The sequence below is a fragment of the Cololabis saira genome, chromosome 5 (assembly GCF_033807715.1).
Source record: "Cololabis saira isolate AMF1-May2022 chromosome 5, fColSai1.1, whole genome shotgun sequence".
Lineage (NCBI taxonomy): Eukaryota > Metazoa > Chordata > Actinopteri > Beloniformes > Belonidae > Cololabis > Cololabis saira.
This window is the reverse complement of record NC_084591.1, coordinates 35021103-35047580: the sequence shown is the minus strand read 5'-3', so window position 1 is coordinate 35047580 and position 26478 is coordinate 35021103. Positions and strand designations below refer to the sequence as shown.

The following is a 26478-nucleotide window of genomic DNA, read 5'->3' as shown; positions in this document are numbered from 1 at the left end:
ACCAAGGAACCAATAAATCTTCACTGTCTATCCTGGCAAACAGCATGGCAAGTTTCTAAATAGAAACTGATATATCTTTTATTGCCTGGCTTCTAAACAGAGAGCCTCTGTCTGAACACAAGGACAGACTTGTAGATATCTCGTTGGTTGGAGGCGTTTTCATTCTTTCTTTCTTTCGTTCTTTCTTTCTTTTTGTTAGAAAAACAAGACAATGTGAGTTAAACCACTGCAGAGCTGCTATGGGAGGCTTTACATTGGATTTAACACTGTCGTCCTTTCTTGTTTGAGTTTTATTCTTCTTCCTTGATTTTATTATCTGGAGATACTTTGTCGCATGGCTTTGATGTTGCACTGTTATGTAGCAGAGGTATTAATTGGACTAATTTGGAATAAGCTGAATTGTGTCGTTGACATTTGTCATGATTTGGCACTATACGAATAAAGCTGAGCTGAATTGAACGTTGGAGCGCTGAATGGATATATGGCTTTTGTTGTCGCTGCGATGTGCACTATCGCTCTTTGAGCTTCATCCATCAGTATTGTGACGTAGTAATGTCAGCCGACGTGCACTTGTCATGATTGGAACAGGCGCCTAGAGTTGGGCCGGTTGTTGCCAACAGCAAGAGCAAGTGATAATCTGAAGAGGCTTTCTAAGAATAATGAAATACGGAAACTGACACTTCAATTAAAACAAACAAATAAACTGAAAATACATGCAAAGTTTTCTTCTATGATTTCAGTTATTTCAATACGTTTGGAAATTCTTCAGCATCTCACCAAAAAAAAAAGAAAAAAAAAATCACATTGATTCCGACATCTCTCATCTCTGCATGTCTGGGCTGGAAGCAGTAATCTCCTGGAGTCTTCACTGGTTTGTTGTGAAGAGGTCTGACACACAATTCCTCATTGGAAAGACAATTATAAATTGGTCGGCATGATTTTGAACAAATATAACAAACCAGTTAAAATGTGTTGGGTCGGGGATCTTTGGATACAGCTTAGTTATCCTGTTTCCAATCTTTATGATAAGGTAACTTCACACGCTGCATTTTAATAAAAAGCTGATTCAGAAGAGACGCACCCTGAGTAAGAGGAACCTTAATGGAGACAAAGGGATGTCTTCCACCACCTAAACCAGCTCCTGTGAACAGAGCCATAAAGACATGGTTTAAAAAGGAGCTTTTCTACCACATCCAGGCCGTATTTGGACCGAAACATGTCACAGATATTTATTACCTTAGGAAATCATCAACTTTTGAAAACAGGTCATAATATCTCCTTTAATAGCAGTTCTATTATAACCCATAGTTGCTGTATAAAAAGCTGTCACGGTAAAGTTTAAAACACCTCTGTTAATCACAAATACAAATCATAATAAAAGCAGCGTTGTCAAGTCCTGTCAAGTACCAGAGATGCTCTTTGTTGCAGTCCCAGTTTGAGCAAACGGAAGACATGCCTCAGGAAAAAATCAGGACTTTCTGCAAAGTCCTCCTGAGCACCACCTTTTCCTCAGGCCTGCTATCAGGGATCATATCCGCACTCCTCTCTGCACTCAGCTGGATGTCCGGCCTCCTGTCCTTGCAGCCCCGCAGCCCCGCCTGAGTGATGTTTCTGCAGAAGTCCAGCTTCACCTCCTCCAGACAGGCTCCATGTGCCGCCACGCCCTGCAGGACGCTGTCGCTTATTTGGACGCAGTTCTCCAGGTGGAGGCTGCGCAGCTTCTTGCAGCGCTGCAGCAAAGTGATCACGTCCTGGTCAGCGATGTGCGCGCAGCCAGACAGCGTTAACGAGAGCAGGTTGGGACACCTGTGGCAGGGATAACAGTCATTAAACAGTGCACGTCTAATGGTGGAGGCAAGGCCTGTTACTGCTCATCAGGTTATGTAGCACAGAAGGGAGAGATTGTCTGGAGTGGCACAAGTAAACAATGTTGGCGTGTGTCTGCTTCTTTTCAGATGAATAATGTTAAACTCAGAGACAGAATCAGGTAACACGGGAAGCTTGTGGGTCATAAGGTCTGATCTGAGCCATGTGTGTGAAACAACACTCCTGGCAGGCGGCAATATGACACAGTAATGTGATCTCAGTAATGACAGAGCAGTTGAATACCTCAACAAAGCCATCTGTCCCTCTGGGCCTTATGTGTTTCTGGCTCGTAAAAAGATTTTATGAATACATCATGCGTAAAGTGGTAGTCTACAGAACAATTACAGGAAGTCTGATAATGTTTTTGGTGAATTACAGCGACACATCTTTAAAAATAACTTCGATTAAAGGCGCATCAACTGTTTGTTGTGAGATGAGTCTGTTCACTGCATATTTCCACGTTTTATGAAGAGTGCGCCGCAGCCTAGCGGCAGCCCGGCACCACTGACCACGCAGACAGACACTCAGATGGCAACGGATCGAGGGGGGACGTCATTTATGTTGGCTGATGCAGATTACATAAAGACTTACATAATCTTACCACTTTACCACATGTGAGCAAGCCTATTCCAGCATCGCGAGTGTGCTGCCCCAGTAACCCGTGAACATGCAACAGCACAGTGGAGCCATGTGCCCGGCTGCAGTGTGACTTCATCAGCGGACGTATCGACATTAACAAAGGGGGAAAAAAAGAAAACATGTGCTTGGATAAGATGGTCCCATTTAGGCTTTTATTTGCCAGCTGCTTTGTGTTTCAACATATTCCACACAAGGAAGTGAATGGAGGTGGATAGTAAAGAGTTAAGGAGACATTATCAACCTTTGTTACATAATCCATCCTCTCAGGGCACTTCTTATTTGTTGCCGATTTTTTAAATCTTGTTTTTGTGTGAATCACGAAGTTATATCTTGAGATCACCTCCCCTTGACTTTATCAGCAAATATTTGAACACTTATTTACACGGATTCCTTTTTTTTCCCTTTAGGTGGATATCTTTTTATTTCTATTGTTTTCTGACACTGAAAAGAAAGAAAGCCAATAATCACATTATTTTACCTTTTTTTTAAACAGTGAAGAGGGTTTTTTAATCTCAGTTAAATGAACATCTTAGAAATAAAACAACTCTGGGCCTATAATTAGACGGTTAGGAGGGTAAAATTTCATTAGCAAGCAAAAGGATGTGAATTTAATCCGTTTTAAGTTAGAACAGAACAGCAACCCGGGAGTTAACATGAGCACTTGGAGCAGTGGAGCTACTTTGAAATACTTTTCTATTTCAAGCCTCTAACAAGACTCAAAAAATGATAGTTAAATGATAGTGTGGATAGGGTTCCCTCTTGATGAAAACAAGAAAACCTTGATTAAACTTACTCTCTTTATGACTGTGGCAGCATTAAGGATGTACCTACTGTAGTTTGCCCACACTGCTTGTACATTTTGTCTTAGCTGTTATAAAAATGATTACAACAAAATGTCATGCCTTGACGTTCAGCTTTGGTTGTATTTTCCAAACTGCAACACCTGTGAGAACCAAATCAGAATCAACTTTATTGGCCAGGTTTGCAGACACAAACAAGGAATTGGACTCGGGCTGACAACATTCACTTAACGTATACGGATAAAAAATAAAACATATAACGAGTACAGAGGATAAAAACAAAACAGTAAGAATAGAATGGAGGAAGGGGAATATGTCTATGTATGAGAATTAATAAAGTAGGTACATTTGCAAATAAATAAATAGACACTATGGGTGGTATACGGTATATCTTAAAATAATAGTGCAAAGCAGTTCAGTGCAATGATAATGTATTAATAACACTATTGTAACTGTAAAGTTGAAATACACGACGTAGATGAGCAGAACAGTGTTTGAGGTGTGGTGTGATGGGGGGGGGGGGGGGGGGGGGGTCTGTTACTGTTCTGTTACTGTTCAACAGAGTGACTGCTTGGGGGAAGAAGCTGTCTTTGTGTCGGCCGTTTTTTGCAAACAGTGCCCTGTATCGTCCGCCAGAGGGGAGAAGGTTGAACAGTCTGTGACCAGTCTCCTCAATAATTAAGTGTAAAAGGTCTTTTAGAGCAGGGGTTCTTAACCTTTCTGACCTTGGGGCCCATTTTTTTCAGTACAGAGTGGCCCGGGGCCCATCAAAATATTAACACTGTATAGCAGGGGTATTCAACTAAAACTTTAGGAGGTCCATTTAGAGAAAATGTACTCAAGGGAAGGTCCAGAACATCATAAATATATACCGGTGTGTATATATATATATATATATATATATATATATATATATATATATATATATATATATATATATATATATATATATATATATATATATATATATATATAGTGTGTGTGTGTGTCCAGCAGTTTGAATTTCCCCTTTTCTTTGTTAATTGTCTCAACACATCTTAACAATTGAACAGTTTTGCAGTTTCTCTTTCCTGCCAGAACTTAAATCTGGGCTGGATGTGCATGAGATTCTGACACCATCCAGCCCAGATTTAAGTTCTGGCAGGAGAAAGCTCAGTTCTCTCACTGAACGACAGAAAGTGGGGGCATAAGATTATAACAGGGGAAGAAAGAGAAACTGCAAAACTGTTCAATTGTTAAGATGTGTTGAGACAATTAACAAAGAAAAGGGGAAATTCAAACTGCTGGTAGAGAAATAAAATAAGATACCATTTGAAAAATAAAATCTATTTTATTTTTAAGAGAGTGTTAAGTGGCAAATATGTACTTTTTTAATATAACAGTCAGATGCAGATGTTGATACAACTATGAGGCTACTTGAATATACACACACACACACACACACACACACACACACACACACACACACACATACACACATATATATATATATATATATATATATATATATATATATATATATATATATATATATATATATAAACACACACAAGCATACAAGTGTGCATATTTAAAAATAGAGCAGGATGATTTTACATTAAGTTATTTACATGAATAAGTTGTCAGGACTGCGCGCGTCCGGTTTCATCCGAGCCTGATCAGCAGTCACTTTCCGATGCTTTTGCGAGCCCGAACAGTCCAGTCCAGCAGACACGACAGCCCACGCATCTACATCTACCATCTTTCACCAGTAACGACGGAGCCGCCCGAGCGGCACCGACCTCCCCGGCCGCGGGGCCGCGGGGCCGCGCCGGGGTAAATGATCACGCCGCGCTCGCTCGCTCTGGGCGCAGACCCAAGTAATCGATCCCTGATCCTGGCGGATCTAAACGTACTCTGTGCAAAATGAAGGATTTACTCTGTAAATACACACCATTTCTCTTACTATTACACGTACAGCTAGCTGAGTGTCTTCTCCTCATTTGGTCGGGAGTTGCTATGCAGTCCCGCGGCCCTCGCGGCCCACATGTACAAAACTGATTTTTTTTTTCGCGGCCCACTAGATGGCGCTCGCGGCCCAAGTGTGGGCCGCGGCCCTATGGTTAAGAATCACTGTTTTAGAGGGTTTAATACAGTTATTTTTAAAAGAGATTAGTGAGGTTAACTGGTCTAATGTATGCAAAGAGGATGACCTCGAAACTGCACTAAGTGTGTTTATGAAAGTTTTTATGGTGTTGCAGACAAACATGCACCATTAGGAAAATGGACTTCTAGATCTAAGGGTGCACCATAGATTGACATGAGCTGATGGAATTGATGGCCAAGCTTGATGATGCAAAAAAGACTGTGAATGGAACTCATACTGTAACTGATAGACAAAGCTATTGTAAATCAAGGAATGCTGTGTTTAAACTTAACAGATGGAAAAAGAGGGAATATTACAAGAACAGAATCCGCGAGGCCAAGAACGACAGCAAGAAATTGTGGAAGACTCTAAACAATATCATGGGCAGGAGTACAAATACAACCGCCTCCTTCATTGAAACAGACGGTATGTTTATGACTAAACCACTAGACATGGCAAATTATTTCAACAACTGCTTCACATCGAAGATACAGAAATTGAGAAATGCCATGAGTACTGCTGAGGACGTGGGGCCACAGGCAATTATAAAGGACTGTATTAGGACGGGAAAAAGATATCTGTTTGATTTCCAATTCGTTGAAAAACAATATGTTGAAATGTGTCTATTATCTCTCACTGATGACAAATCTCCTGGCACAGATAATCTGGATGGCAAATTATTAAAAATTTCAGCAAGACATATATCCAATCCAGTATGCCATATATTTAACAAATGTCTAGAGTATGGTGTGTGCCCAGAAATTTGGAAAGAGGCAAAAGTTATTCCATTGCCGAAGGATGGTAAATCTGCTCTCACAGGTCCCAACAGTCGCCCAATCAGTCTGCTGCCTGTATTGAGCAAGTTACTGGAGAAAATAATCTGTGCCCAAGAGTGCTCAAGTGCTCAAGATTATTTTATATGCAACTCATTATTCATTGGCAACCAACATGCATACAAAGAGGGACATTCAACAAGCACAGCATTGGCTCAAATGACTGACGATTGGTTGAAATGTATGGAGGACAAAAGATTAGTGGGAGCAGTGCTACTAGACTTTAGTGCTGCTTTTGATGTTATTGATCACTGTCTTTTTCTTGAAAAACTCAGAAGTTATGGTTTTAAACCAAATGTATTGTCCTGGGTGAGAAGTTACTTGAGCTGCAGAAGGCAAAGAGTGTTTTTTAATGGCAGGCTGTCTGACATCAAGGAGCTGCACTGTGGGGTACCACAGGGGAGCTGCCTTGGTCCTATTTTTTATTAAATTTTTACAAATGATCTTCCATTAGTGTTGAAGAATGCAAAGCTTGTCATGTATGCGGATGATTCGAACATGTACAGTGATGGACCGACAAATATTTAGCTATCTGATATCTTGAACATCGAACTCAAGAAAGTGGTTGACTGGGTGCATAAAAATAAATTGATGTTAAATATCTCTAAAACAAAAAGCATGATATTTGGTTCCAGACATGCATTAGTAAATTATCCTCAACTACAGCTGTCAGTTGATGGAACACAAATTGAGCAAGTTAACAAGATCAAGTTACTTGGAATAGTAGGCTATTGGATGACAAACTTTCATGGTCAGAACAAATCGATCATATTACGAAGAAAATGTGTAAAAGTATTGTAGTAACAAGGGAATGTTCCAAGTATGTTGAACCAGATACTCTGAACAAAGTAATTACAGCTCTAGTGTTGTCCCATCTGGACTATTGCCCAATTATCTGGTAATCTGCAGACACCAAAGATATTAAAAAACTTCAAATCGCACAGAACAAAGCAGCTAGGATTGCTTTAAATTGTTCACTGCATGCAAATATCTTAAAAATGCATCAGCATTTATCATGGCTGTTGGTTGTTGACAGATTAAAATGAAGTCTCCTTACTTTCATGAGGAATTTGATTAATAGTAAGTAAAAAAACACAATATTTCGCTGAAACACACAGCTGAGCGTGCAAACTGCTCTCTGACCAACATGGCCAGAACGCCACAGTGCTAACCTGTAATCATCTCTCTAATAACCCGTTTGGCCTCCTAATGTGTAGTTTGCCTGGTCAAGTTGTCCGGTGAACCCTTAAAGCCGCTGAGATGCAAATATCCTGCCCAGCCCCACTCTTGACTGGTAGGTTTTGTTTCAAAGTCGTTTTTTTTTTTTTTTATTGTTTGAGGTTGTAATTCTTTTTTTTTAGGGGAGAACATTTTCAAAAGCAGTCAAAGCAGAAGACTTGGGAGGAGTGGAAGGTATATTTTTCTCTGATTGTGTAACAGAAAGCATCAATTGAGCCAAACGGTGCAGATCAGAGTTTTGGATGAGCCCACTTGGTAACGTTTAACTGTGAGAGTGGAAGCACAGCTTCTCGTGCCACCCACCGTGCAACCTGGACTGCATCTAGCATGCTAATTCATGTTGTGTAATTCTCAAACTGTGACCTCAGGTCAATCAAAGCTGGCTTCTGGATAACTCACTTACAGCAGTTAGTATTCTTTTAAATCCCGAAGCATTGCATATAAAACAGCACAATAAAGGCAACTACAGACATACTATGTTAAAAAGGGTTTTTCCATGACGATCAAGATAAAGATAGACATGAGCTCGGCGTCAGAGTTAAAGAGGCAGGCAGAGACAGACGCACATGTTCGCTCGGCGAACAGCAACAAAGAGCCAATTGTAGGCTCCACCTGCCTGCATAAATCCCCACTATGCAGCTGACTTGGAGCATCTGTGGCCAAATCACTCTTTATCAACCCCACAAGTGTATCCGTGTCCCCTCCCACTTTGTCACGTGCACTTGCTTCTCCCTCTCCCTTTCAGGCGTTTGGGAGGGTTTATCAGTATGCAGCGATTGTACCTAAAAAGGCGCTGAGACACAAGCCCCGGACGGAGTAGGTGGTTTTAGTTTGGGCTCATCCCACAGCTCCCATGTCTGGCATCTCAAATTTCACAATACGGGAAAAGCTCACAGGGTCATACAGTGTGCCACAGAGCCAGCCCCCTTTTCATCCCTCCCCTTCCCGTCCTGGCCAGCTGCGGTGGCTGAGCTCCCTCGCTTCAGCAGTTATTACTGGCTGCCTTGAAGAAATTATCCAGAGACCTCATTACGCCTCTCTGGGCCGAGTCCTGCGTGTAGCCGGCCACGCACACAAGGCCAAGGGGCCAGCAGCTACGTTTCAATGGCCTATCAAATCCAAATGTCACGTCACTCAGTCCATATAATTTGATCTGCGTCCACAGTCGTGCTGGTTAAAAGAATTAGTCTTATGTCCTACAGATGTGCCATTTTTGAGTCTCCAACGCCAGCACTGGATACAGCATCTGTTTCCAATATTTGGCTTCCATGGTGCCTTCAGCTAAACATGGTTGTTTGACTGAACCATGTGCCTCAAGACACAAAACATTTCCTCAAAAGTGCAGGCTTGAAGGACACAGAACCCCCCCCCCCCAAAAAAAAATCTTCTTGGCATCATCGTCGAGACACTTCTAACTACAAGGGTGAAGGTTAAAGTTAATTTTTTAAGATAAAACAAACTAAAGTCTGTATGAGATGCAGTAATTGCACCACTTTTATGTTTATATCACATGCCACTCTATTGAATATTGCAGCACACTGTTGGTCTGTTTCATTACAGCTTAAAAAAAAAAAAAAGTAAGCCGTCTAATCAAAGCAGATGAGAACAGGACTCAGATACTTACATGTGACACACTTGGGCCAGGAACGTGCTGACCAGGCTCTCGTGTTTGCTGCAGATGTCCTTCTGAAACGAGCTCTTTAACCAGCCCTCGATGTTGCAAACCTGCAGGACCCTGCTGGAGTACCAGCAAACGCTCAAGCGGCGCAGTGACGGCCCCAGCACAAAGTTGTCCCTTCTGAGCTGACAAGGGGAGCTGAAATGGAGCAGATTCCAGAGACCGGGGTCCAGGAAGACCTCACGCAGCTGGCCGCAGGTGAGGGACAAACTCCTCCGGCTGTCCTTGTCCAGGAAGGAAAAAAGGTGGAGGAGACACTCATGGTTGAGCTGAGTGAGATGCATGGCGAGGAGTCCGAGGACATGCAGAGAGGCCTCGTCCCCGGGGCAGTAGTAGGCCTGCTGGTAGGCAGCAACAATGAGCCCACAGCCCGTATTGTGTGGCCTAGATACACGATGCCCCCTCAGGCACACCCTGAAGGCCTGCACATATAAGGACGCAAGTTGAAGGCTATTTTGGGAAGACAACTGCTGTATGCTTAAAGATGGAAGTGTTTGAGTCGTGCGCTCCCTTGCCATCTGTCAAGGCTCTCAACAGGCAGCGAACGCTGCCCCTGAGCCAGATGTTTCGCTGTCCCGGCCTACTTCACAGAAACAGATGCACACTAACAGACACATGCGGAAGAGGCCACATTCAGGCAATGCAAAGAATTCAAAGCTCCATCCTGTCAAAGATGTGTTGGCCATACTTCATTTGGCTTCACTCTGCACGACGATAAGCTGTGCAGTTTGAAGCTAGAGCGCAGATTTTACATTAATTATTTCTAAATAAAGAGAAAGGTTGGATGAAATTTCAGCTCAAGTGCTGTAAGTCCTTCTAACGTCCCCATCTAACGTCTGTCCCCGCTTGGGGGTCTCGGGGGGCTGGAGCACGACTGCGTCGGGACGGGAGGACGGCAAAGGCAAAGTGGTTGAAACTTTTAAGCTTAAGGTGAAACGTGATCAATAATCATCGTCGTTCTGCTGGTTTTGTGAGATCTGAGCAAACATTTGTTTAAACATGTTGTTCATTACACCCTCGTAGTTACAGTTGGTAGGACTCGTCCATCATTTGACATTTCTGAACACCGCTGGGAGCAGGTGACAATGGATTTCCCCCAGACTGTCCGTTTCAGCATTTTGATAAGAGCTTATGGAAATAAAAAGATTTCTACCAGCACTTTATAAAATGATGGACCTCTAAAGCACATCAACCAAACCAGAGACAGCAGTGACACAAGAGTAACGCTGGAAAAAACAAACAAAGGTATAAATAAACTCAGATTAGTATTCATTTAACATTTTAAACTTTTAAAGGTGAATGATCTAAAACACTATTTATATTGTGTGTATTATGCACACACGAATTAACCTTGACTCTATATCACATGAATTACATTTTTTGCATTGTGCATGTATCAATGGTCAAATATGAATGAAACTGTGCACTTTAAGAACAATCTCAAATCTGTCTCTCAGGTTTCAGCTATTACAAAAAGGCTCACCTCCAATTACTGAATTAATGAATATGTATACTCTGTGGCATGCCGTTTCCCTCAGGCAGCAAACAACGTACCTGGCCCTCACGCTGCACTTTTACATTTTCTTTGTATGGAATGACAAATGTTAAAAATGAAAAGAGGGGTTGAAGTGCATGTGACCTTGAGTTTTGGAGCAGAGCAATTGTTTCAGGAAGCAGAGCTGCAAGGTGCACACTGCCATTAATCAGTACGTTTGATATCAATCTTAAACATGTTTTCATTTGTAGTTACTTCATTTAAATAGTTAATATGCATGGACATGTTAGAGAAGCATTTTAAGACTTACTTTGACGTTATTCATAAACTAAAACTGTGTTTTAGGAGAAACAAATGAGGGGAAATATTTTTTACCCAAAAATAAAAACTTGTGCCAACCAGGATTTATTTATATTAACAGAAATAAACAGCAGCTCTACTTTTATGAACCGCTCTTAGGAAAGTGGATGTTTGTGATGGTGACAAATGCATCCATGGTCATCTCCTACGAACTCCAACATGTGAGTGAAAGTCCCAGAAACACAGCAAACCTTTAAACGGTCTGTTCAATGGGACTGTAGAGGATGCACTGGAGGCTGAAAGAAAAATACTTTATTTTTTATTATTATATAACGTAATCGCTCCACATTGCATTCTGAGTATGTCCTGTTCCACTTATAATCAGCGACCGCTCTGAAAAAAGCTGCAGGACAATAAGAAATGCCAGTTTGGGGCTGACAACATTCTGTTCGGTCTCTGTGTCACAATGTCCTCAATCAGACCTGCGATCAAACACACGCTGCATTAGTAGCAGCTAGACATTAGTGCAGGGAGGGTGGGGAGGGGGCACTTGTGTCATTAATGGGGACAAAGTGGCGAGCTCACAGCTGCCTGTGAGCGGGTGATGAAGAGCAGCTGTTCCTCTGCATACAGGAGTGTTTGTTCCTGACCGACTGAGAGGGCTTACGTGGTTGGCACGTGTCTCGAGGGATGCTCAATATGCACGTAGCCTTGGTATGGGTGGAGATCTTCGCTTAAGGCTGGCGGAAAAACGCCTGCCTCCTCCACACTTGTACTTGAACATATCAAAGGCTGCTTGCCATTAGAAGTCCTATTACGGGTATGACGACATCTGTATTTGGCATTTAATAATTCAGATCCTGGTCTAATAGTGTCTACCGTATGAAAATCAAAGAAGCGAGGCACTCATGACAAAAATAGAGAAAAGGGACCAACTGTCCTTATTGAAAGAGGATACAGTTAAAATTCATCATTTATTATTATGACTTTGGCCATGAAATAAGGAGCTGTCTTGGACTTTAAAAACAAGATGTAGCAACTTGTGGATAAAAATATTTTTTGCTGCTTGGAACAATAAGAGTAGATACAAAAGCCCTTGTATTTCTGTCTAGTCTTTATATTCAACTGGAGGTTACCATGAGTCTGCTGGCTCATTACAACAAAAGCATTACTTAAAACATTACAATGCAAACATATGAATAAGAGATTTTCCTTAGTATTTTGTCATGACAAACTTAGCTTGTACACATTTAAAAATGTCAATTTCACTAGGTCCCCTTTTAGAACAATACAAAATGTTCAGTGACACTCCATCCTCCTAACACAGACAAAACTATCAGTAATTATAATTTCTTCAACATTGTTTATCCTCCAGAAGCTAAAATATCCTTGGAGACCCCCTAATGTGCACATCTAAGTCAAATGCATTGTATCCTACGTATCAAAAGTCCTTTAACAGCTGGAAAACAGATCTACGAGGCTTTAAAGATATGGAAACAACAGAAATACCAAATATTGTTACAATGGTTTCTTGACACTATGAATCTCAGTTCACTGAACATTGGACCAACTGTGACTTTCCATGGCTAAGCATTTACTTCATTACCTTTTAACAATTACCTTTGAAAAGTATTTCATATAGACAAGTCTACCTCATCTGGAGAGTACACTGAGAATTATAAAAAAAGATGCTAAAATTAAGCAAGTTAAACATGACACTTTTTTGCAGGCCGACAAGTACAGATGCAGATACATTAAACAGGGAAATTAACTATGATAATAATAAAATACTGTGACATATCACAAATGTGGCTGAGGTAAAACCAACATGACAAGCTAAACTCAGGCATCCAACAGAATCATGGTGCAACAGTTTGTAGAGCTTTGAGAGTTTCCTCTGTTCCAGTCTGCTCTGAGCTTTCCCCGTCGGCTGCAGCGCCGCCTGAAGGTGTTTCAGCCTCATTTAATGCAGCCATGTCTTTGCAAACATCTTCTTGAGCTTCCTCGTCAGAGGTATCCATGTGTGTGGTAGCCCCATCCGTCAAACCCACCTCTGCATCTGCTGCACAATTGTCCTGAGAAGCCACTTCTGCAGAGACGCCGTCTGTGGCCGCCGTGTTTACGTCGGCTGCACGTGTCGCCGTGCTGTCTGTGGCAACCTTGTCAGAGGCCTGACCAGTCCTCTCCACGTAAAAGAGGATGTAGGCCTTCGCCTTCCTCAATGCATCCTCATTGGACAGAGTCACTGTGCTGTCATTGAAGTGGTACCAGCGACCCTCGTGGCTGCCGTATGCGGTATAATGCCCTGATCCAACCCTGCAAACAAACATAACTCACACTGTAACTTCTAGCTTTTACCAGACTTCAGTTATTGCTGCTGATTAGTCCTTCAGACCGTGAAGCACCAGTCAGGTGGCCAACAACAGCGGCACAATACTGCCACCTAGAGGCCACAGTAAAGAGAGCAACTTTTTGATTTCTTGGCTTATTTAAATGCGATTTCAAGGCTTCTCAGTCCCCTTTCAGTGTTTAGAAGTTGCATGAATTTTTAAAACTGTGGCTGTCCACAAAGACTTTCCAGAAAATTGGATCTTAATTGTTTGTGCAGTCTTTGAGTGACTGTAGAGTACAATACAATGAGCAGAGCTGGCTGCCACATGACGATAACTAGATCTTTTAGTGTCGTTTTAGAAATGCTACCATCAAAAAAGCTCTTAAACAAGTCAGATACATCAAATTATAACACAAAACTGCTGTTAAGTGGTTGTTAAATCGGCAACATGTAATAAGAGATTAAGCAGATAAGCCAGAAGTAATGAATATAATTCTGGCTAATACATTTTCTAATTAGTTACTAAACGTGGATACGTCAAAGCAATGAAATGTTTTTAAATCACCATCACTTTGACCATTTTCTTGAGAAAATGTGATTAATAAGTCATGAATTCAAGATGGAAAACATCTGCTTACCCAGATCCATGATGCACTACCACAGCAACAAGGTCGTACAAGCAGCTCCCTGGTAGCGCCTTTCCTGGCTGCAAACATAGAAGAGGAAGAGGTGAGATTTATGGGAAACTGCATCCGATCAGACACACCACCTGGCCACATCATTTCCACAAGAAACCAGACATCTCACCTTCGACCAGGCTGACACCAAAGCAGAAAAGTAGAACGTAAAAGTATTTGGACTGCCCAAAAGGCAAAATTATTGCTTATCAAACGAGGTTGGAGTTTAAAGAAATTAATCCCAAGTTTGCTTAACGGAGCTGTAATTAAAATGTATACCTGTTAATATGATGTCTTTTGATTTCTCTAAAGCCTTAAAGTAGCACTTACTGTAGGAACCTTTGCCATTTTTAACTCTGGTCCCCTTATAGGTGATTAAGGTCAAGGATATTTTTTTTTTAACTAAAAAGTTACTGGAGCAAACAATATTTACTACATTTTTAAGTCTGTCACCTGTGCGTGATATTGGGTGTAGCTTCATCATTGTTGATGTCTGCCATAATGTGGCGAAACAGATGGAGGCTCAACCCGAATGATGCTTCGTAAATGTAAGAAAGTATTCCTTTAAATTAAACTGAAACCCATATTTCAATGCGAACAAAAGTAATTTGGCTGCAACTCAATCTATGAAAACCCCAAAAAATAATGTGACAGTTCAGTGTTTTCAGCAATATGTTGTCTTTATTCTCAAAGTCACTGGTGGAGAGTGCTCAATTTTTTTATTTATACATTTTCTTGTACTATAATGTGACATTTCCTAGAAGTATGAGTAAATACCAATATTTCCACTTCAGTAATCTTATCTATGGATTTCATTTATTTAATTTTTAAACATTGACAAACATTGGAGCTCAAAATACTTTAACTGCTTTATTGACATGTACTAAGATTTATCAACCGTAACTGTGGACTGGGTGTTTTGAGTGTTACTCACAAATGAGTAGTTTTAACGTCATTAATATCAGTCTAGTTATAAATATGAGTCTGTGATTGATTGAACTACAGTAAAGTTATTCCATGTATTACAAGTTTAATAAGAAAATGTAAGGAATTGTTGGAATGTCTTGTTTTTTTTAAATGATCAATATTTCCTCCTTAACCAAACTCACCTCAAGTAAGTAGCCCCCCATGTCCAGGCCTTTCAGTGGAAACTCCACATAAGTGTCCACCTTATTTCTCAAAAAAGCAGTCCAGTGGAACCTTTTTAGATGCAGACACAAGACCTGCAATTTGGAAAGAAGTATAAAAAGAAAAAAGACCTCAATAATACCCCAAACTCACTGCTTCCACCACTGCTACCACAGCTTTATAGAATAAGTCATCAAAAATTATGGAAAAATACAATAAAAAAAACAAACTTTTCTTATACCTTTGGCAGCTTCTGGATCCAAAACTTTTTTGTTGACTTCTGACGCTTTTTACACTTGTGGCAATAATACAGCTCTGTTTCATCAAGTTCTTCCAAGTCTGTGAAGCTATGTAAGCAGTCTAAAGGACAAGCGCACACATAGAAGCCTTTGTGAAATTCACTGCCGTATGTTGAAGCTGACGGGTAAAAAAAACAATAAAACAACCACCTACCACGTAAGGTGCATGTTGGACCCGCCTCCTGGTCCTTACTTCTCTTTTGTCTGAACTGACTGGGAATGTCCAAAGACAGATCTGAGTCACAAAAACACTTGTCAGTAGGGTGGATCATACATTCATCTAGAGGATTCTGTGCAGTTACTTCTGAACATTGTTGTCTTACCAAGAAATGGATCAAACTTCTGAGATTCTGTCCCACATATTAGACAGTTGACTTCATTTTGAAGAATACCACCGAAACTACATGTGACAACACTGGGAGACCCATTTCTGTACAGGATGAAAACATGTAACATTGCCTTGATCAGTGAATGCTCATACACTATAATCTTCCAAGGTTTGTTAACAGCAAGAGTTTGTTAAATAACATATTTAGAAGATGGCCCAGTTTAACAGATCATATGGCATTTTAAAGAGGAATTAAAAAAAAAAAAAGAAAGATTTTCTTTTGAGCCATGTCACGAACACTGACAGCATGACTTAATATATCTTAAACAGGTCAATATTAACTCCAATCCTGTTTCAGCCGTTGGACAGCTGAAACAGGAAACAACAAAGGTCAGTCAGATGAACTCACATGCAGCATTTGCGGTCAGCGGAAGTGAGTCTGACTCCATCCTGCGGCGCCACTGGGTGAGAGGCCCCGTTGCGGCTGCACTGGAGCTCCCTGTGGAGATGGTCTAGCAGGTAGCGCATGAACTCATGGGCATCCTGCTGCTGGTAACCTCTGGACAAACACATAAGGAATTACATCACTGCAACCAAACAACCATTTCTGATGCATCATGCTTACAAAGTGCAACATTTAGAGAACATGGGGCTGAAATTAAATTATTTAACCCTCAGCTACAGAAGAAGGGCTGCAACGAATAATTGACAAATTAGAGAAATCGATTAATTAATTAGTTAATTATCAATTAACAGTTGCTTGCGTCATCGCACGCCTTTTTCATGCTGTTGAATTTACAACACTTCTTCAAGGAATAACGGTGTTAATGTTTCCTTTAATGAACTCGGTCAATACAAGCAGAATCATAATATTCAAAAACGTATTTTGTCTTTGTTTCATATACATCTTTTCTTTGTTTCATATACATATTTTCTTTGTTTCATATACATATTGTCTGTCCGCTGGTGGGAGCTCATCCACGTGTCTGTGTGAGTGCATCGATTCGTAGCAATGCCGTGAGCAGGAAGCAGAGAAAATTGCAAACGCGCAGTCAAAAACATGCTTAACATGTTTTTTCCTGAGACTAATGCCCCATTCGCACAGGATTCAAATTATCTGGGGACCTGCTGTGATTTGTCATAATCATGGAGGACGTCTGTGGTTTTAATCCCACCCGAATGCGCCGTGTCTGATTTCTAAAGTAAAAAGTCCACCACAAAGTACCTACCCTGCTTCAGCAAACACCAAAGTCATGAGACACTTTTAACCCTGTCCGAATGCACATGTCAGTAATGCAGGCTGGAATCTTCAAAGAAAGATCTTTCTTTTTTTTTTTAATCCTCCCTTTCACCTTCTCTGCCTGTTTCCCGCAGTAATTTTGGCAATTGCGGTCCACAGTGACATATTATGTTACAAACCCAGCCTATATCCAGCTCATATAGTTTAATGATCGGATATTTTTAGCTGATAAACATAAAGAAATTAAATCAACTTCATCAATTACTGTAAATCCGGCTAAAACCCAGACTCTACTTATCCAGGCTACGGAACTAAATACAGATGTTGGGGGTCATTACAGAGTTACTGCAGGTACAGGGGTAATTTTGATCCAGTGCGAATAGGACAGAAGACCCAACCATCTCAGAAACTATCCAAAACACAATAAAAACTCTCAGTACTCAAAACTGTACATCATTGGAAAGCTCTTGTTTACTACTTTCAGAAATGGTTAGTGTTTGATTTGCTACTTAGGAGTAATAGCAGTGAGAAGCTTATGTCACAAATGTGTGACCACAGACTGTAAAAACATGCGCGTCACGCAGGTGAATGTTGTCTATGGTCCTACTTAGGAACATCTGGCGGCGCCGTAAAGACTAGTATATCCATGCGAAGCTTCATTTCTCTGCTTTCTCTGCTGGGTCTTTTTTTTTTTTTTCGACTGTTCCCTTCAGGGGTCGCCACAGCAAATCGCCATCCTCCACCTAACTCTATCCTCTGCATCCTCATCTCTCACACTGACTGACTTCATGTCCTCTTTCACATCCGGTTGTTTTTGAATTTTCTAGGAGTTATTGTTACAAGAGCTCTGTCAAATCCCGTAGGCGACCACAGGATGGCCATAAAGGGTTTTAACTTGGCCTCCGTGTGTATAAACACACAAGCACTTTGCCCACTCTTTGATCATTTATTTTTTTGTCTTATGAGAAACAAAGTTTGTTCATCACACAAGTATAAAAAAAAAAAAGAAATCACTCATTTTTGACGAAGACTTGTTGGTTGGCACAAACTTTTTACAATCTTCGGCTAATTTTAAAACATAATAGCTTAATGAAAGGGTATAACCTATTGTGCAATTCATAGTCTGATTCCTTGTTTAATTTTTTCAATAATAGGTAGATTAATCAACGATGAGAAATAGTCGTGAGTTGCAGCCCGAACCAGCAGTAAATTTTGTTAGTGTTGGAATACCTGAAACTTGGCATGATCTTCCATATGGCATAAAATAAGGAGTCTGGACTGAAGGCTGTCTGGCTTCCTTGCCACAAGGAACAAAGCGTTTTCCTGAACTCCTCCACCAAAGATCTGTTCCACAAAAAGCAACCCAGTTAGCATCAGTCTGCACATCCTGCAATGTTATGATGTAAAGCTTAACACCACAAAAAAAAAAACACACATGAAAGGCTTAATGAACACTCTTTGACTTGTATCAGATTATGATATAACACTTCTTTACTGATGCAAACATGTCTGAGGGATTTATCAATTACAACTTTCTGGGGACGTTTTTTTTCCCCTCACATAAATTTGAATTTGTGGCAACTTTACACTACCGTAAATGAATAACAGATTAATGTCCATTAATTCTCCCTCCTGCAGAAGAGGACCTTACACACTGCTGTCCCCTTGGCTGCGGGTGTGGTACATCCTTCTTCCTGCCGTCTTACCGCTGCGTAGAGCCACTGCAGGCAGTTCCTTGAAATAGCAGCTGAACTGCTCAATGTTGCTGTAATAATCATAAAAAAAGATTTTGAGGGGAAAATTAATACAATACTATACAAGGTACAAATGACAAGAATCAAATTTGTGAGCTATCATGGATCCATGCCTGTCACAGACATACCCTAGATGCATTTGTATCTTATATTCAGTTAAAGCTGATTTCATGCCAGTTTCTAAGACTTTTATTGCTAACCTTTGAACCATGAAATGTGTAAAAGAAAATTAAAAAGAAAGAAATATTAGTTTTTCCACATTTTGTGGGTTTATGAGTTTATGTGGACAGTGATGTGGTGACACTATAACTGGAACTTAAAGTGTTTACATGTAAATCTCAATATCTTTGTATATACTTCAGGAGAAAGCCTCTAGTGTACATGATGTAAATAGTTTTAAACTACATACATGAAATGAAAAGAACAAAAATATGTTTCAATTACAAAGTGCTAATCACCGTTACGTCAACATTAACACGAACCAGAACAATCCTTTAGCAATGAGGCAAACGTGTGTTTGCTGGGAAGCCTGACCTTGACTGAGTCTTGTTTCCAAACAGTCTTTATAATCCCCCTGACTGTGCCCCAGACTATATTAATAAAGGATGACTGGTTGTGGGGCCCCAGATCTACAGGGGCAGAGCGACTGATTCATGCTGCACAGCCGCTCTACCACCCACCCACCTCTCCCTCAGCACAGTCTTACCTTAGGGACTGCAGAATGGCATTCATGAAACATGTGTTGCCCAGGTTCCGCAGACCTGTTGCACCTAAAGCCACTACGTCCTGAAAAACACAAGTGATTGCATAAGCATGTACAGCATTTGTCTGTATATTTATTTTGAATTTTTAGCATACAGTGCTCTCATTTCAGACAAAGAAAATGTAAGTATCTAATACTTACTTTCTGCACAGCCATATAAAAACTATCTGAGGCTTATTGTACTGGGAACCATGTAAAAACAGACATGTAAAAAGAAAATTTGACCTAATACTTTTAAAAGTATTACTTACACTGTCTTTTTTTCCATCGGAAGATGGACTTTCCTGAAACTTTCTCTTCCTCTGTCTGTCACCCATGTGCAAGGAACTGGAAAAAAAGATAAACAGAACATTAATTCTTTATTCAAGCACTGTTTCAATACATCCAATAATACTTATTCGACAGATTTTCTTGCAGGTCTATGTACATCTTGAGTCGTCTCTTTTTAAAATGTCAAACATGGACACATTCCCAGTTTTAATTATCTTTATCCAAATAAGGGTACAAGTGTAGTTATGACAGGGTGAAACCATCAGATAAATACTACAGACATCAGTTCTGGAAACAGGTACTTACTTTTCTAAACTCTGAAGATGTTCCCTCACTTTCTGCACCTGTCCAAGTTTGGTGTCGTTGACAACAAAGTCATCACATCTGTAACTTTAAAACACACATTATGATGTTAAACATATACATATCTTATTAACACACTGGAGAGACAATCATGAGAAACATTACATGATGTTTTGCCTTGCTACAGTTTCAATATAATTATTTGAAAACGTATACATTCATAAATGCTTAGTTCTGATTACCACAGCCTTACTGTTTGTTAAACCTTTGAGATCAAGGCCTAGCAGGCTTTATAGATATGAATACATTTGGGGCACTTACCAAAAGACACTGAAGTTACTGCAGTCCATGCACACAGAATGATGGGTTTTCTCTTTCTCCTGTCTGTCACCTTTCCTTTGACTAACGCCAACATCTTGGCTGTCTTCAAAGTGTTTCTTAGCATGTCCATTGACATATCTAGAAGAAAGATAACTTTATATAGCAAAACACCAGGAAAAAACATTTATATTACTAGAAATACTATTACTAAAGGGACTTATATTTCAACATCTATATCCAGCGGGATTGAAAAACATATGAAAATAGGCTGTAATTTGTGCCTGACAGCAGACATTCTTCTCTCATAGAGTTCAATTACTTGATCAGACATTTGTTTAAACTGATATCTACACCTCTCCTAACATTTCCCTTTGAGGTGTTTAACCACAACATAGAAGTTGTTTCCTTGGCCATTGTAAGTCCTTCAGTCTCACACATTTTATTTATATAGTAAATTGTATTTATTTAGCACCTTTCACAGACAACGGAATGTCACAAGGTGCTTCACAAAAAATAAAACAATAAAAAATAAAACCCTACAATAAAAGTAGAAATACGATAAAAACAAGACAATACCGATAAAAGCTCCTAGAATAAAAGTACATAAAATCAACATGGTGGTCATACAACCCTCTCACTACTAATGTTTAAAAGGTTGGAGAAACAACTGGGTTTTAAGTTTGCTCTTAAAAGCAAAAGAGTTTTGTTCTAATGACATGTCTTTGTCAAAGACAACACCAAGATTTATTAGGCTGGGCTTAAAAGAGACACTCAAATCACCTAAAAACTGGCTGATAGCTGGAAGTACATCATCATCACTTCAGTTTAATCAGAGTTCAGCTGCAGAGAATTTACTCCAAGCCACTGCTTTATTGTCTACACAACGACAGGCTTCAAACTGTCTCTTGGAGAGAGAGCTAAAAAGTATTAGGTGTCTTAAAGGAAAAAGCGACTCACCGCCCACAGTGGACAATCAGACAGGTGAGGCACATCCACGGGCTTTTATTGGACCTGCAAGCTGGACACAGAACACAGAACCCTGTCAACGACCTGCTTCTGAACACACAACTCCTGCCTGTGACACTTGGACAAAACGCAGCCGCTGTGTTGTGATTCTGAGCCGCGGCGGAGCTGCGCTCTCCTGATCTGTGACGTTGTCCGGTGTTCTGCCAAACCTTGCTACCTGCCGAGAAATGCTACTTTGTGGTTCTGCGCATGCGCACAGTGGATTTTCAAAGTTTGATTGCCATGTCCATCATTTCTTGCACAATGTAAAATTGATAATATGGGATGTTGAGTATTTGATCCTTCAAAATACACTACCCTTGACATGAATTGCATGAATTGCATTACACTTTGTGAACATTATACGATAAAGAGAGAAGAAAAAACAACAATTATATTGTTTTATTTGATATTCATTCAGTCATTGGCCTTTATTTAACCAGGCAGATCATTAAGAAACACATTCTTTGCTTTTCTTGAGAATTTGTACCCAAAACTAACCAGAGGAACTTTGACTATAACATTTATGGGTTCATATTCCCAGGAATCATAGGTTATTTTGGGAGATGTTGCATATAAAATAATGTCATACATAATTTGAATGTGATTAAGGTTCTTTAGGTATCGCTTTACTGATGTGAAACATTCATGTTATCCAGTTATGCTTAAAATGTATAACTAAAATCCCCCTTTTACCTCAATAAGCAAAAATTAAAACTGCTTAATGGGGTTTGTTCAATAGGATCCAGAGGGTGGGTGGGTAATGTCTGGGGTTATGATTTTATTTTTATTTATTATTTATTTATTTTTTGCCCTTAATTTATGTGTTAATTTTGCATTGTTATACTTAATTATATGGGCATTACTTTTTTTTTTCTTGTATTTGCTTTTTGTTATTACAATTATCTATTCATTTGTTGTTATGTATCGGTGTTTTTTTTTTTGTTAAAATATCATATACATGCCCCATGTTGTTTTTTCAGAAAATGGAAAAAAGAAATAAAAATTTGATCCCAAAAAAAAAAGAAACATTCTTATTTACAATGACGGCCTGGCAAGAGACAAGGACCACTTGGGGGGAAAGGAAGTGGTTTAGGGAGTAAAACACAGTACAATTGTAGCTCTGCAAAGGTAGAAAACCATCAGGTAGCATGTTTTGTCAGAACAGCGGTTCATTTCCGTTAGTTCTAGAAGGTTCAGATCATTTACCGTTGCAGCACCAGGAGGACGGCGTGCCGTTGGGGAACCTGGACGAGTCTGTGTAGCCCACATTGAGGGTGAGGTGAGGGCACTCCATCAGAACCAGCTGCAGGACCGGGGAGCTAACAATAGTTAGCCGGCCAGCGTTAGCGGAACCACTGGTTCTGCTCGGGAGCGCACGTCGACACCACGTCCGCTAAACTGCTACACGGATCTCATTTTCAGGAGGGTAAAACTTCGCAGAAGACGAACGGACGTGTGTGCTGCCCTCAGGTGTGTTGAGATAAAAGAGTAAACGCTGTTTTCAGTGAATAATGCGGTGGTAACAAATGGAAACAACTCCAGGAAGTGACGTCGGGATCATGTGGGCGGGGCGAGATCAAAGACGAACAGCGGCTGAGAAAAACATCTTTTAGACTTCCGGCGTCGTTTACACTGCTACGACGTAGGCTTGCTCATAGAATTAATGCCGCGTTCCATTTGTCCTCGGAAGTGGGGATTTCCCAGTTCCCAGTCGGAATTTTCAACTGGAACGCCCCTCGAAGTGGGATTTCCCACTGGGAAAGTGGGAGAGTCTTCACCACCCCCGAGTTCACATTCCAAGATGGCTGCCCCGGTTGTAAACAGTAGAAGAGAGCTCTGTAAAAATTCGTAGCACTTCATTCTAGTTTTGGTCACACTAAATCAGTCGTATACAAGTATTGTTCGGCATATATGTGCTGCTATAGTGTAATTTACATTTTTCATGTGATATATGCGAACTACAAACTTGTTTACCTACTTTGTAACTGGAACGCTGATAACTCGGCTGTGACGTCATTCCCAGTTCCCAGTTCCGACTTCCGAGGTAAATGGAACGCAGCGAATCAGAAATCAGAATCAGAAAGGGGGTTTATTGCCAAGTTTGTTAACACACACAAGGAATTTGTTGTGGTGATTGGTGCAATACAGTAAAAATAAAAATATAAAAGCAAACAAATATATGGAGATAAAATAAGAGATAGAATAAAGTAAAATGTATAAACAGAAATGTACAATATGATGATTAAAAAGTGCCGGATATGAGTCTTTACAAAAAGTGACGTAGGATGACAGATGACAGATAAAATGTATAAACAGAAATGAACAATATAAACAGAAATGTACAATATGGGGTCTGTACAAATGTTACAGGGTTGGAATATTTACGTTAATGTAACGTAGAGTGGGATGGGGGGGGCAGACCGTGGTAGACGGGAGAGAGGGGGGATCGGGACCTTGTTGACGAGGACAGCTGCAGACGGGAAAAAACTGTTCTTGTGGCGTGAGGTTTTGGTCCTGATGGACCGCAGCCTCCTGCCAGAGGGAAGAGTCTGAAACAGTTTATGTCCGGGGTGGGAGGGGTCTGCCGCCATCTTTCCTGCACGCTTCAGGGTCCTGGAGGCGTGCAGGTCCTGGAGAGATGGAAGATTGCAGCCAATCACCTTCTCTGCAGAGCGGATGATACGCTGCAGCCTGCTCCTGTCCTTTACAGTGGCAGCGTAGAAGGTTATATTAGACATCATAGAACACTATATGATGTTCTATGATGTTTATGGGCTTGCTGGTGTCATCTCACCACTTAATTTTGTTGTACACTGTATGATATTTGGATGCGGTATCTTTTCAGTCAAATCCAGCTATTTTATAAGCATTTAATAATAGTCACTAGTCAGTCATCTGCACAAAGGGTTGTATCTTCTTTACATAGTCAAGGATAATTGGGACTAACCTCCCATCTATCCAGGACCTGTACCTGTCCAAGAACAGGAAACAGTCAGGTTTTTTTTGTTTTTTTTTTCTCATTGAATTTACAAAAAAACAAGGCACATTGTACATTCCAAAAAAAACATTTTCATCAAAGAGCACTGAGCGACCAATGAGTAAAACAAAACAAAGAAGATACACAGCGAAAAGAAAAAAGGAATAAACAAACAAACCAAAAGAAAAAAGGAAACAGGCAGGTAACATCTCTGCAGACCCCACACACCCAGGACACAGTCTGTTTGAACTCCTCCCCTCTGGACGGCGCTACAGAGCTCTGTAGCCAAAACCTCCAAAGACAGTTTCTTCCCCCAACCTGTTGCTCTGATGAACTCTCAAGTCAAGTCAAATTTTATTTATATAGCACATATACAAATGGCTGAGCCGCAACCAAAGTGCTTCACAGAAAGTGCTTAAGTGCTAAAAGCGAAGACATAAGAAGGGAAATTTTTCAGATGCATCACTCAGAGTCTCAGAGTAATCAATCACTGTGCAATAATAATAATAATAATAACCACAATCATATGCTGTAAAAATTGCACCTTTCAATAACCATGACTACCTCATACTGCTGCACCTTTCACTTTTAAATTGTGTTAATAAGAGCCATTTGTCTATTACAGTTTGTAACTATTTAAATCTGAGTTCAGTGAGCGAAAAAAAACGAAAACAAATTCCCTGTCTGGTATGTTCATACTCAGCCAATAAAGCTTATTCTATTCTAAGCACTTATGTATGCTTTTGGTTTCTACCGTCATGGTATCAATCATTAATATGTGTGCAGACAAGGGGAAAAAAGAAGCTTATTCTATTCTATTCTATTCTATTCTATTCTATTCTATTCATGTTCGCTATTCTATCAACGTGTAGAACTATTGTCGTGCTTCCCCTCCAGCCCCGCCCGGTGTGTAAGACAGTAGCTTGTATCCCGGATCTCTCTTCTGTTTCAGAGTTAAAAATAAATACAAATTTCCTTTAAAATAATCCTATTTGTCAGGAGATTAATGGAATACCTGTTTAAAAAAAGCTACCATATTTGGGGGTGATTAAAAAATAAATCTCTTATTTCGGTCCTGTCATTGAAAAAATGACAACACATTCAACACGTGGTTGATGAGAGGTCTGTTTGTTGTTGTCAAAGGTTGATCTTCAGATCTTTTTATGTGTCTTTATCATTAGAAATGGCTGAAAAGATGTCATGGTTTTATTTGTTTTCATATGGAAAAAAAACATAATTTAAACATATATATTTCGAGTAACACCAAAAATATTGTGGTTTGGAAGTTTTAGGTTTTGAAATTTTGAGTAATTCATTTACAGTTAAACGGTTAGCCAACATATTAAATTATAAATTATACAATTTTGAATACTTGGGCCAAGCATGTTTATAACTTGATAAGTGGGTGTACATTTTTACTAAAATGTGCTTGCAAAATTGTATAGCTGCCTGTATATTTATCCAGTTTTCATCAACAAGCTTTTCTGGAATGGGAACTTACATATAACTTCTCTCAATCATGTATTACATAGGAACAATGGGGATTTCCTTAATTTCCTTTATAAGAAGAAGTCACTTCATTACCAGAACTATTATACTTGTGAAGCAGCTCTTAAGCAGTGATGGAAATCTGATAACATAAAGTGAATTTGTAAATGTAACCTCTCTGTTAATCCCCAAAAATATGCAGTGGTGTTTGATGCTTTGCAAAGATTTGTGCTGCAACTTCTTAAAGCCCCAAAAGCCGACTCTCAGATTCATGACCCACTCAATCGCAGAATCCTGGTGAAGCTGATGTCACCAAAAAAGGTTGTAGCTGTACTGAATAGGTGAAAATATCCTCAGCACAAAATACATATATGCCACTGAATAACGCTGTTAAATAAACAAAATACTATTACTACTACTACTAATAATAAGAATTACAAGACCTATTCTGTAGTACTGACTGCTAATTGTTTGCTGGTAGGCGTTGTTTTTATCTGGACTCGGGTATAAATTACAACAACATTTTCCCTTTTATCTTTGAGATCACGTCAGCAATTTATTTTCTGTCCAATGTCCATTTTTCTATCCATTTCTATTCAATGAAAAGCAAAGAAA

General features: G+C 40.0%; 2 protein-coding genes across 2 annotated transcripts; both read right to left on the bottom strand.

The window, feature by feature from the left end:
* Positions 1-1053: 1053 nt before the first annotated feature.
* Positions 1054-9753, bottom strand: fbxl22 (F-box and leucine-rich repeat protein 22). Its single transcript, XM_061722621.1, has 2 exons — positions 9127-9753; positions 1054-1806 (listed from the first exon to the last, which is right to left on the bottom strand). Exons 1-2 carry the CDS (start codon positions 9696-9698, stop codon positions 1458-1460), a joined length of 921 nt encoding a protein of 306 aa, XP_061578605.1. The 5' UTR covers positions 9699-9753; the 3' UTR covers positions 1054-1457.
* A 2318-nt stretch (positions 9754-12071) lies between these two features.
* Positions 12072-22943, bottom strand: usp3 (ubiquitin specific peptidase 3). The gene is made up of 15 exons (XM_061721803.1): positions 22605-22943; positions 21348-21408; positions 20391-20528; positions 20073-20156; positions 19748-19823; positions 19440-19519; positions 18631-18744; positions 18210-18323; positions 16149-16298; positions 15735-15841; positions 15566-15646; positions 15354-15472; positions 15094-15207; positions 13946-14013; positions 12072-13291 (listed from the first exon to the last, which is right to left on the bottom strand). The coding sequence occupies exons 1-15, from the start codon at positions 22690-22692 to the stop codon at positions 12835-12837; spliced, it is 1851 nt and encodes a 616-aa protein (XP_061577787.1). The 5' UTR covers positions 22693-22943; the 3' UTR covers positions 12072-12834.
* Between the last annotated feature and the right edge of the window lie 3535 nt (positions 22944-26478).